The sequence below is a fragment of the Halyomorpha halys genome, unplaced genomic scaffold, assembly GCF_000696795.3.
Source record: "Halyomorpha halys isolate HHAL.00 unplaced genomic scaffold, Hhal_1.1 Scaffold832.1, whole genome shotgun sequence".
NCBI classification, from domain to species: domain Eukaryota; kingdom Metazoa; phylum Arthropoda; class Insecta; order Hemiptera; family Pentatomidae; genus Halyomorpha; species Halyomorpha halys.
This window is the reverse complement of record NW_027113014.1, coordinates 139,309-151,716: the sequence shown is the minus strand read 5'-3', so window position 1 is coordinate 151,716 and position 12,408 is coordinate 139,309. Positions and strand designations below refer to the sequence as shown.

Here is a 12,408-nt window from a genome sequence, read left to right as displayed (position 1 = left end):
ATCTCTCATAATTAACAAACTATTAACATTGTGTTTGCAATAATAATCCACTTATAAACATTTTAACTATTCATTTGTACTTTTTCACTTTGGCAACTACGATCGCAGATCTATAGGCGTGCAAAAAATAAAATTATTGTCGTATACTTTATTTTGAATATATTTTTTTTTTAATATTTAACTAAGCCTTTTTTTTATTTTATTAAATTGAGGTTTGCCCTTCATCGCTTCCTTATGATGGTCCTGGGCTGCAATGAGATGAACTGGATATTTAGGCGAATCTTTTTTTCGTTTTTCCCTCAATTAATGATCTATCTATCACAAATGAATTTTTCAGATCGGCTTGTTCCTGTTGAAAATACACGTTTGAACCAAAAAACTCTTCAACTTTGTTTATATGTTAGTATAGATTATCTCTTACTTTTTTCTTAGCTCAATACACAATGCTGGAATAGGAAAATCTTATTTCTAATCTTTCGGAATCATCAAGTCCAAAATCTAGTTTGAGCTTATAATATTTTATATTTTTCGTTTCTCATAAAGCAAAATAACATGATTATGGAGAAAGGATATTTGTTAATAAATGACAAATCTCATTTAAATGTCAGCAGACAAGGCTAGACTTCAATTTATAGAGTTCAACTCTTTTATAGTAATTTTCTATAGAATGACATTGTAAAAATTATTATTATAGCATTCATGTTGCTGGATCTTGGCTATGACGTGTGGCTGTCTAACCAAAGAGGAACGTTTTTCAATCAATACAGCCTGAAGTATCCCAAGACAGACCCTCGATTTTGGAATTTCAGGTCAGTCTTAATTTTTTTTTAAAAATAATACCTGCAAATAAATCAATGTAAAAAGGTGTGTACTAAAATAATTTTTTAAAAAAATCACTAAGATTCTAACCACAATGCTTTGAGTCTCTAAGCTAGAGCGGCGAACAACTGACCTATCAACGTGCAGAACGAAATTCAGCAATTCACGCAAACAATACCAGAAGACACATCAGTCAGAGACAACACATCATTCATAGACATTGAAAGACATACAGAAAGAAAACGGGAGGTGGCATTGTCACAGCTCGGATGGGTGGGATACCCTACTCTCTTTCTAAGCAAAATCACGCACCTGAGGATTAGGTTTAAGTTGAGATTAATAGGAACGTATAATTTAATCTAAGCGTGGAAAAGGTAGCAAGTGATTGGCTCCTATTCCGCAACCTCGCCCCTGACTGAGGTGCGTCTTTTTAGCTTCACTTTTCCTGGCAGCTTACTTTCCCTCTATTATATTCCTCCCTGAAGAAGGAAATCATCAAACAGCAGAAAACTGAAAAATATAAACGATGAACCAGACCACAAATAATATAAGCCGTTATAAATAAAAGTTGTTAAAAAATTCTCATTATAATAAATTTAAAAAAATAATTATTTAATTTATTACTCAGCACCTTCACTACAGATGCTTTAAAATAATCGGAGAAGTTTGCCGGGGGGGGGGGGAGGAGGGTGCGGTCAGCAAAGAACAACATAAATAAACAAAATCATATTTATTTATTTTATGCCGACGTTTCGTCTTCATCAGGGGTTACGGCGTAGAAGGTATAAAGACCTGAAACTCGGGCCGAAACGTCGGCATAAAATAAATAAATATGGTTTTGCTTATTTATGTTGTTCTTTGCTGACCGCACCCCCCGACAAACTTCTCCAATCATTAATCTACGGTCAACTATCTACACCTCATGCTTTAAAATAGTTGGATATGCTTGTGATTGACTAGTTTTTACGACAAAAACTGTTCTTTTTTACTACACCTTTGTAGAACTTACTCTAATGCTATGAATGTCTTAAAATTGTAGGTTTGACTTACACCACTTTTGCATATAATGGTTGCTACCTGAGAATGTGACATAACATTGAATGCTAAAGTTTGTTTTCCGCAACTTGAGAGACTCCAAGCTTTATAACTGGAACCTTCCAATTTATTCTCAAATGGATTTTCTCATCTTTAACGCAGTTTTTTGTGTTTTATATAACTAAACAAAAATTAAAACAATTTTGACAACAGAATTTATTGATTTTGTTATACAGTTTCCATGAATCGGGATATTACGACATACCAGCCTTCGTCGACAAGATATTGGCAGTACGAAAAGTTGAGCAGCTTTTCTTCATTGGGCATTCATTTGGTAATTTAAAAAAAAATATCCATATTTTTAGTCTGTTTTTTTTTTAGTTAAATCATTTAGACTCCTGTTCCTTTGTGACCACTACTACTGCTAGCTTTGGGACAGTCTGTATGAGGATACGAGTGGAGAAAGTCATCCCAGTTCACAATACAATCTTTATAATACATTCCATTCATGATAAAATAAAAATTATTTGTTTTATCAAATGTACCACTATTAAACAAAACAGCGATGTGTAAATGGTATGTTTTTTATGTTTAAATCATAGGTTATCATCTTCATTATATGTTAGAGGTTTTGAAATTATATAAATGAACGCTGTCAAGAAACAGTATTCCCTTATTAGGGTACTGAACTCATAATCATTTATGGATTGTAGTGGAATAGGCTTTTTAATAAAAAAAAAAATCCTAGTTTATGGGTATCAAGTGCCATAGTGACATTTAACTAACAACTCCGTGTTATGGATGTATTTTGAATTCATGGCACCAATTGTAATTATGTGTTTATCAGGCACAGTGACATACTCAGTGATGTGCGCTACCCGGCCAGAATACAACGCCAAGATAAAAGCTGCTGTTTTGATGTCACCTGTCATATATCAGAGGTTGGGGAACCAGACTTCATCTGCGCTTGAGGCTCTAGCGACGGTGAGGGACTTTGTAACAACTGTAAGTATCTGCTCTATTAAAAACGTTACATTAAATTCCTGAAAACCAAAAAAAAATGAATATTCACAGAACGTCTTTAGCAGATCATCAAGCATCGAAGTTGGTACGAGGAGCGCCGCTAGTGTTCAAGCTTTGAAAGTCCTCTGCGGCAATAAAGCCCTCACGCAAGAAATTTGCCTAACCATTTTCGGATTGTTCGTCGGGGAAAACAGGAAGAATTTGAACATAGTAAGTATTCAGTAACGTTTCTTAACATTTCTGATTTAATCTTATAAAAGAAATGACACATATAAATTGTTATTTTTCTGTCAGATTTTCATTTTCGATAAAATTGTTTCCCGTTGCCACATTGAGCTCTGAAATTGTAAAGCATAAAAATCTAGATCATTTGTCCACTTGTCGAAGTAAAATTATTTAATCAAGTGAAACCAAATATCAATTGCTTAATTTAGAATTGTGAAAAAGTAAACATCGCAATATTTTGTTTCGAAAATTCTATTATTCCTATTATGTTCCATTTAGTTCATATTTCATGAATCACAGGAAAGCAAGTTGGAATTATGGTGTTAAGTAAACGCAACAAATAACTTTATAAAGAAATAATGGTATATTTTTACAAAATTTTTATTGTTTTAAAAATTGAGCCTTGTCATATTCTTGTCGGGAGCTGTTCAGTTAATTCATGTCAGTTGCGGAAATTCTGATCTTTTGTATCAGTTTTATAAATAAAAAATCTATAAATCTTTTACTTATTTTTTTTTATAGACTATCTATTCCTACTTAGCTGCCTCTTGGCGGTACACATAGAGATAGAATTTATGATACTGTACTATTATAATTGGAAGTAATATTGTGGATTTGAAACGATCTTCAAACATTTAGTTCCATGGATTCTGACGGTCTGTGGATTAAAACTGATCCAATCAAAAGAACTGTACTGATATTTATATGTTATCTGCTTTGGAATAGTGGTATATCTACGCTTTAGCAGCGAAACCCGAACTAGAACGGTGACAAAAAACAAAACAAAAAAAAAAGCAATACGATTTTAATACTTAAAAACATTTAAGAAATCAACATTCTACAGACCCCTCCTCTTTTCCAATTTTTTGTAGTATATTTGAAAATTCTTTCAAGATGCCTCTAGATTTGGGTTTTTTTTCTTCAATTTCTACAGTCAGATAAAAGTAATAGATAGCCATTAACTCTTACAGATAAAACGATATAACTGAAAATCTATAGTACTTCAAAGTTGAAAGCAATACTTTTATCGAATCATTGGTTTATAGGATGATTGGTCTACGTTCGTCCTCTATGCATCCAGTACGTCGCTACGGACATTGATACACGCAGCACAAAACAGACTAGCAGGTAAACATTTTTCGGGATATTCAATAATTAGTAGACAGTGAATCTGAATCATTTTGGCTACATGTTACCAAGGTCCATGGTTAACATAACCTTATTGGGTAAAACGTTTCAACTCTTGGCATTAATTGTTTAATGAATTTTTATCTAAAATATAAATGGATCGAACCTGTACAAAATATTTTCACAAAAATGAAAACTTGAACAGTACATAAAAATACTTTATCCGGATATAAAGGGCCAGGAAGCTAAGTGAGTAAGGCGCTCTGCTCCTACGCCCCTAGTCCTGTTTCGAATTAGCAGATAATTATTTATTCTGGCAAATCAGCTTTGGATTGACCGTTTGGGTACAAGAGCCCTCATGGGCCATATACATCCTTTATACACCCTTAGGGCGAAAACCTGTCGGTTGAGCTTGTTTCTGATCAAATTGTATCTTTGCAAAACCAAAGATATCTTATTTTAAGGTGCCTCTACACTTTTGATAATCAATGCCAAATACGCAAACTCAAGCATGTGGATTAAGATTGTCTGGTAGAAGTTGACCTGAATTTGTTGCCGGGAAATGAATATTTGAGATCTCCCGGTTTTAATTAATTAAACAGTTCCCTAACCTTTGGATTCAATAATTAACTCTTATTTAAGATTGTATATTTTAAAATTCTACCTAGTGTAAATACGTTTTCAAATCTTGTTAATTAACTTCAGCAGTTTATTTTTGATTTAACATAACCCAAATATAAATTTATGAAGACATTATATGACTAGGTAATTAAAGTAAAAAGGTTTCTGATAAAAATTCTAGAGCGAAAGTTGAATTTATAAGTTAGTACAATTTATATGAATTGTTATCATCTACAACTTACATTGCTTATATTTATGTTCCCTGTAATTTCACCTTATTTCGTATCTTTATTTTGTTTCTTTTTATAATGAAACAAAATAAAGTAATAGTAAGAGAAAAATAGTAATAGTTAACGCAATAGCCTAAAATATTCAAAAATACGAAACAAGCATGTGGAAATAGACGTTCGTTGCTTCCTTTGTTTACCAAGCCTCTATAGAAGTTAATTGTTAATTTTGCGGCAAACGTCAAACGTGTAGATATTAAGTATAACCATAGTTCTCATGGGTTCAGTGCAATTTATTTCCTCTAGACTCTACATGGGTTAAGATGGATTTGTTTTTATTAAATCTGGCTGTACTCGTTGTAAGTTTAATGTACTGAAAAAGGCTAACAAAGCACACATTTTACACTTAACTGTAAATTTTTTTTTCAACATAGTCATCTTTATTTTTGAAGTACTAATAGTAAAATGAAGGAATATTGCTTTATTTATTATTTTTTTGAGCAAACATTCTGTATATTGTTACAAACATTAATCTTATTATGCAGATCAGTTTCAACAGTTCGATTTTGGGCCAGCAGAAAATTTGATGAGATACAATTCATTGAAACCGCCGAAGTATCGTTTGGATTTAGTGACTGCACCAACAGCTCTGTTCTGGAGCCTCAACGATCCTACGCTAAGTGAACAAGTAAGTTCATCCGATTATTGCAAGCGTTTTAATAACAACTTCAAAAACAATATTGTAAATATTATACATTTTTATTTATGCAGCAAAAATATGTTTAAAATAAAACAAAAAAAAAGTAATATGAAATTGGTGAATGAACAACAATTTTCCTTATTTAAATATATTAGTTTATTACACAGACAACAACATTTCGGGGTTATCCTTCATCTTCAGGTTGCTATAAAACAGATTTAACATATGCATACAACGTTAACCCTATATCACATTATTCATTAAACTTGGCAACAATATGTATAATATTAGCTTGAAGTGACTAATAAGGAGTTAATTATATATTATACAAAAAAGTTTATCAGATAAATAGTTTAATGAATAATGTGATATTGGGTTAATGTTGTAAGCATATGTTAAAATTGTTTTCTAGCAACCTGAAGATGGAGGATAACCACGAAATGTTGTTGTCTGTGTAATAAACTAATATATTTAAATAAGGAAGATTGTTGTTCATTCACCAATTTCATATTAGTTTCTAGGAACTCTTCCAGTATAAGATCATTAATTTAAAAAAAAAATTCTAAGGCATATAGTTATTATTTTTTTTTTCAGTCAGTGGGAAGATATGCATCTAAAATAGCGAACATCATTACCAACGCTGTTGTGGATGACCCCAAGTTCTCACACGCCGATATGATCATAGGTGACAACGTTAACGTAGTTCTTAACCCCCGCATCATCGAAATCCTCGATTCCTTCTCTCAGGACGGAGGTGACGCGGAAGAACTTATTATAGAAGAGAGAGTAGGAAGGGAACGCTCTATCAAAAAGAAAACATAGGCATAACTAACCACCGACAATAGTTTAATAATTTTTTAATGAAGATCTAAATTGTTTAACGATTTAAAAATTAGTAACACTTTTATTATTTTAATACAAAATGTAATAACAAGATGTGTTGTTTAATTATTAATATCCCTATGCATGAAAACCACACTTATTTCCATTGAAATAAATACCTCTTTGACACAAAGAACTTTTTCAAAACATTTGTGGTCATTTTTACAGATTTAGAATGTGTCTTCATATCCTTAAAAGCTCCCCTTCTTTACATAAGGGGGGAGAGGAAGAGTTAGAAAAATGTTTCTGTCTGTCCCAAAAGACATTTCTCTATCACGAATGCAGTTCACTTACATGTTTTCAATTATATAGCCCAATTTTGTAGAGGTTTTTAAGTTGTTAAGTTTCCCAAGTTTGTTAAGTTTCAGCAGGTGCAAACAACTTAATTAATCAAAAATTTAAAACATCACAAAGAAAATGGCAGGGGTGGGAGTAAAAAAGATACCCTAAAGCGAAGTGTTGCCAACACCAATTCAATTTAAGTACAAATCTTTAACCCTCTAATTTAATTTGGCGTAACTGTAAGGGTGCTCAAAAGTTTTTAAATTTTGATAACACGAAATATGAACGATTTTTGGGAAAGTCATCCCCATTTTCATGGTGTTGTTCAATTTAGACAACGCTCCTACATACTGAATTTCAGTTCATTTGTTCTAAAGGGATCATTGGAAGATGCTTAAACGTAGCGAGGATTTAAATATATATATATATTTCTTCTTCTTCTTTAACAGTTGCATGAAGCTGCCCTTGGCCTGCTCAACGGCCGCCAACCATCTTTCTCTATCTTCTGTAAGGGTAACTGGGATCCTAAGTTGTCGCAGATCCCGCCTCACAGCATCCCTTCATCGGCCCAACGGCCTACCACGTTGCCGCATTTCGCCAGTTACCATTCTCGCATACTAAGATTGTCCTCAGAATTACTCTTTCAAACCCTGGGGAAATGAACTGGGGCTTTCTAGTAAACTCATCCGATTAGTAAAATGCACAATGGTGAGCACAACCTGCCAAGTAAAATCCAGTGAATAATCATAGTCTTTTGAAGTGGAATATGGCCTAAGACAGAGTGGCCCAATAGCTCCTCTCCTGTTTAATATCGCTCTACAAGCAATCATAAACAGAGCTGGAATAAATTTGGAAGGAATAGTATTCACAAAGATGACCCTAGTTCTGGCCTATGCAGACGACGTCGCCCAGAGCATTAGGACTGCTTTTGAAGCGATGGATGTCGAAGCAAAAAGGGTGGGCCTGCAAATTAATAGGGAAAAACCAAGATTATGCTTTTGGGTAAGAAGCCTCTGGACCAGATGCAGAGTTGCCTTGTAATGGGCCCCTATAATTTCGAAGTGGTAAGAAGTTTTGGTTTAAGAAACATTGGCTTTATCTTATCAATGAGAACCAGGATGAAGAAGAAGGAGTTAAAAGCAGAATTGTTGCTGGAAATAGGGCTTATTTCCCCACTGTAAGGCTAATCAAAAGCAAACTTTTTAGCCGTACCACCAAGTTCACCCAGTACAAAACTTAAAGGCCAGTCACCACATAAGGTGGAGAAACTTGGACCCTGAGCAATAAATATATATATTTATAACAATTATATCTAGTGTTTCTCGGACTATAAATTATTCCTTAAAGTATAATCATTACTATAATATATATATTTCTATTTACAGTTGCTCCAGATAAAATTTCCTTTGCAACAGGAACCTGTATTGTGTCACTCCACATAAAGTCAAATCTAAGTCTCAGATTTTCATGTTTTTTGTTTTTGTTTTGATTTTTGTGTGAGTATCACCAACTAACAACATTACAAATTTATTTTTTACAAGAGTATTTTTTTATAGTACAGATTTTTCAGAATTGCTGAAAATAAAATGTTACAATTTTGTTTTTCACCGAGTAGATACAAATTACCGACTGCCCTAAAGAAAAATATTAATTATGTTTTTACCATTTTTTAAGAACCTACCTCGCCTACCCATAGCTCCAACTGGTGTTCCTGGAGGACTGGTGTCCTTCCTCCCATCGACTCATCGGGTTCATGGATAGTAGCAAATAGGTCTAAATCCACAGAAGGCTGCTGGAGCACGAAAACCTGTATTTATTTCCATGAAGGCACCATAACACGCTTCTCTATAAAAGTTCTCGGCGTTGGACTACTCTCTTACGCTCTACTGGTGTGAGTTACCTCCAGTAGTCTGACGGCTCTACGGATCCAAGGGGGTGGGAGAGCGAATCTTTCCGTCATGAGTGATGACTAATTTCGACCAATCAGCCCCCTCCCCCTTATCCCTATTTGTATCAGACATCCCGTGCTCTATGGTAATGAAACGGGTATAAAGTGCCCACTCACAGGCCTTTGTTGACTTTGCATTTTAAAAGTCTATTACTATGGCATAAATGCGGAAAAAAAATATGAATTAAGTATTATTCAATTAAAATCTGTAGATGGAGCACTTATATTACAAAGCTAAACGTTTTTAATGAACATTTTATATTAATATCTACTCATTCATAAACATCCTTCCTCTTGGAAAATATTTATGTGTATTAATGTGGAATTAATTTATATTTCATCATAAAACTTCACTGACTTCTCTTATAATACTAGCCGGCATTGAATAGAAGTGAGCATTTAGCAGATGAATAATTAAATTAATTTTTTTCGGAACTCCTACAACAGTCAACAGTCTGTTGGATTATGTTTTGATCCTCATCTTCAACTTCTTCTCCTCTTTCAAAGAATTAGAAGGGGCCGGCGAAACTCCTGGAAGATCTCCTCCTGTAATACCCCTCATACCGAGTATATTGAGTATTACCATTTTGATTTGGTATGTCCAAGTAAATAATTGGTTATTTTACAGATGTTCACTGTTGTTAAAAAATAGACACCCACATAATTTTATTTTTATGTTTAAGAAAAACTAGATTTGAGGCCCTAATAGCTGATCACGTTGAGACGAGGAGTGTACTTGATTAAGAACACTGTAGATTCGATTCCCACTTGGGCCAGGCAATATTTATTCCGTAGCGGACTTGAGATATAAATCATGAATTATTTTTTGGACCTCAATGGAGGACTTGGGATTTAAAAAAAAATACTGGTTATTGTTAGGTTTAATTTTAAAATTTCACAATTCCATAAATGACTATAAACGTAATGCTAGATATACATGTACAAATTCTTTAATTAATTAAAACACGGTGAGCACAAATATTCATCAGTTGGCAGTTCTTAAGCAATGCAAACTTAAAACAAACGTGTAGATGCAGCACAAGCGCGCTTTGATTTGTGCCTAAAAACCAACACTCAATTGGTCGGCCGCAAACCTAGGCCAACACGCAAGCGCATGCCGCGAATTTACCATTTTTTGGCAAATGTTTAGAGGCACCATAAAAGCGGGTCTACATGTTGGCCATTTGCTGCGAATCGGAGACTTGTACCAATGCTCAGTAAACAAAGGAATCATCCAAGCCCCGTATCCACAAGCTATTGTTTTTCAGATAGGCAAACATGACAGGCGTGCACCATAACATGCAAACATGTTAATCATTTCTATGGTTAAACTTATTACATCTAACAAGTGACAACAAATAACACCTTCTACCTATTAAATTAAGGTCCAATAAATCTGCAGTGGTCGAAATATTAATTGATAAATTGATTTATTGATAAAGTTCATAAATACAAAGAAATTGGTTTGAGATAGTAACAACTAAATACAATAGAACACACATATAACCTCTCCGTTCAGAAGACAGTGTTGCCATCTATTAACTATTGAAGACTAACAATACCTTCTAACAGCTCGCAGTTGCAACTAAACAAAGAACAATGGTGAAGATGCTACACAAGCGCTCTCACGAACCCCCTTTGATTAGTATCCAAAAACGGACTCTTGGAGGATTGGCAACAACTTTTGACCAATTCGTACCAGCCAAGACAGATAACCGATAACAGATATCCATATGTGAATTCGCCATGGCTTGACAAGCGTGTAGAGGTACCTCAAAAGGTCTAATGGCTACAATTGATTATGATACAAGTGACAACAGGGTAGACGTACTTCACCGAATTGGTTTTAACTGAAGCAAAAAGAAATGAGATTTTAGATATGACTATCTGGTATCTCGTAACAGGATCGGATTGAAAGACAGCACCATTAAGTTTAAATTTCTGTCACATGTAGAACATCATTATCTGTTCGCCCGAATAAGAATCCTGGGTACTAAAGACTATGTGCCCGATCGTATATTCTATTGCTTTCAACTATAATATACATTGTAGCCAGAAATAAATTGATACTCCATAAGGCAATATTAGCATCACGTACCTGTCCCACTGATTCAACTAACTTAAAAAAAACTACAAGTATTCTAAAAAAAAAGCCTTAGGATTGTTAACAACTGTTGTTAATACTAATTGACTCGTAATTTCCTTCAATTTTGCCCTAACTTTTAAACCCCTTAATGAACGGAATAGGAAATAAAACAAAAACCACAACCCATAGACAATAGCTTTAATGACAGGATACATAAAGAAGAACTTCTTTTTCATAAAGATTTTTTTTTTCTGATTTGTAGGTTTCTTTTGAACATAATTATAAAATGATGTCACATTTTTTAAAATTTAAAATTGACCTATTAGTATTAAAAATACTTATTGTTCGTCACCAGTCCAAAGTATTTAAAAATAAATTGCCATAATTAAATCTAATGAAATTCTTTAAATTTAATATATGTTTAAAATTACATAACCGATTTAGATGAATGGAAAGATTAAAAATAAACAAAAGTACAGTATTACAATTATTTTGAATTGATTCTCACTGCATAAGTATAGTTTATTTTTGGAAGGTATTATTAAATGTCAGTCTAATTGAGTACTCTTTTGAAGGTTTAATATGGTCGCAGAAACAAAACGATTCCGAATCAGTGAAGCTGTTCACGTGACAAAGATGGGTGGAAAGGATATCCCATAGCGACTACTGTATGAGGTCGTCAACGATCGGCTAGATACGTGAGGGACTGCAGGTGGATGCCAGTAGGAATGAACAGAAGCTTCTGCCAGTTGCTGATTGAGTAGACCTCAACGCGACAAACCGTGTAGCATCGAATTAATAATAGTAGTAGAATAAATAAATAGAGTTCAAGAATAAATAAAAACCTTTGCCAAGGACATGGGTTTGTAACAGTGAGCGAACACGTAGTTCCGCGGTAACCCGCTAGGGGCCAGCACTACAAGCGCCTAAGAAGCTGTACAATTGTATATAAGTTTATTATTATAAAAATACGACCTATTGTATAAATGTATATATGTTATATGTAAAATGTAAGATTGTTAATCATTAAATAAAAAGAGATTGAGCAATAAGATTCTACGGAACTATCTCAAGTAGAGTTAATCAAGCCTTCTCCGGGTCTAGTCATAGCACTTGTGGCTTACACTCTACTCGAGATAGAGAAGTTTATTGCTAATCTATTCTCTCAAGAGTTGGTTTTTATTATGATCACCATAGACTATGGCCTATTTTCTCTCCCTTACTCCAGCAATCTTAGACCGTCCGCTTCATCTCGGCAACTAAGATTGTAACCTACTTCCTTAACGGTTACACTGGTCCGTCCGCTTCATCTCAGCAACCAGTGTAATTTCCCGTCTCTCCCCGGCTCTAGTCCGTCCGCTTCATCTCGGCAACTAGAGCTGCACCTAGCCTTATCAGCTTACTGGTCCGTCCGCTTCATCTCGGCAACTAG

The 12,408-nt window shown here is 34.1% G+C and overlaps 2 protein-coding genes across 2 annotated transcripts in view; both read left to right on the top strand.

Moving 5' to 3' along the window:
* LOC106686521 (lipase 1) overlaps positions 1-6,686 on the top strand; it is a 16,299-nt gene extending 9,613 nt beyond the window's left edge. Inside the window, exons 3-9 of the mRNA XM_014429874.3 lie at positions 695-809; positions 2,091-2,188; positions 2,702-2,859; positions 2,929-3,087; positions 4,149-4,230; positions 5,624-5,766; positions 6,373-6,686. Of these exons, the coding sequence (XP_014285360.1) occupies positions 695-809; positions 2,091-2,188; positions 2,702-2,859; positions 2,929-3,087; positions 4,149-4,230; positions 5,624-5,766; positions 6,373-6,600 (983 nt within the window). The 3' untranslated portion in view covers positions 6,601-6,686. The remainder of the gene's footprint in view (positions 1-694; positions 810-2,090; positions 2,189-2,701; positions 2,860-2,928; positions 3,088-4,148; positions 4,231-5,623; positions 5,767-6,372) is intronic.
* Positions 6,687-7,815: 1,129 nt separating this feature from the next.
* The window catches only part of LOC106686500 (lipase 1), a 19,815-nt gene continuing 15,222 nt past the window's right edge, over positions 7,816-12,408 (top strand). The window contains exon 1 of the mRNA XM_067050649.1: positions 7,816-7,944. Coding sequence (XP_066906750.1) covers positions 7,816-7,944 — 129 coding nt within the window. The remainder of the gene's footprint in view (positions 7,945-12,408) is intronic.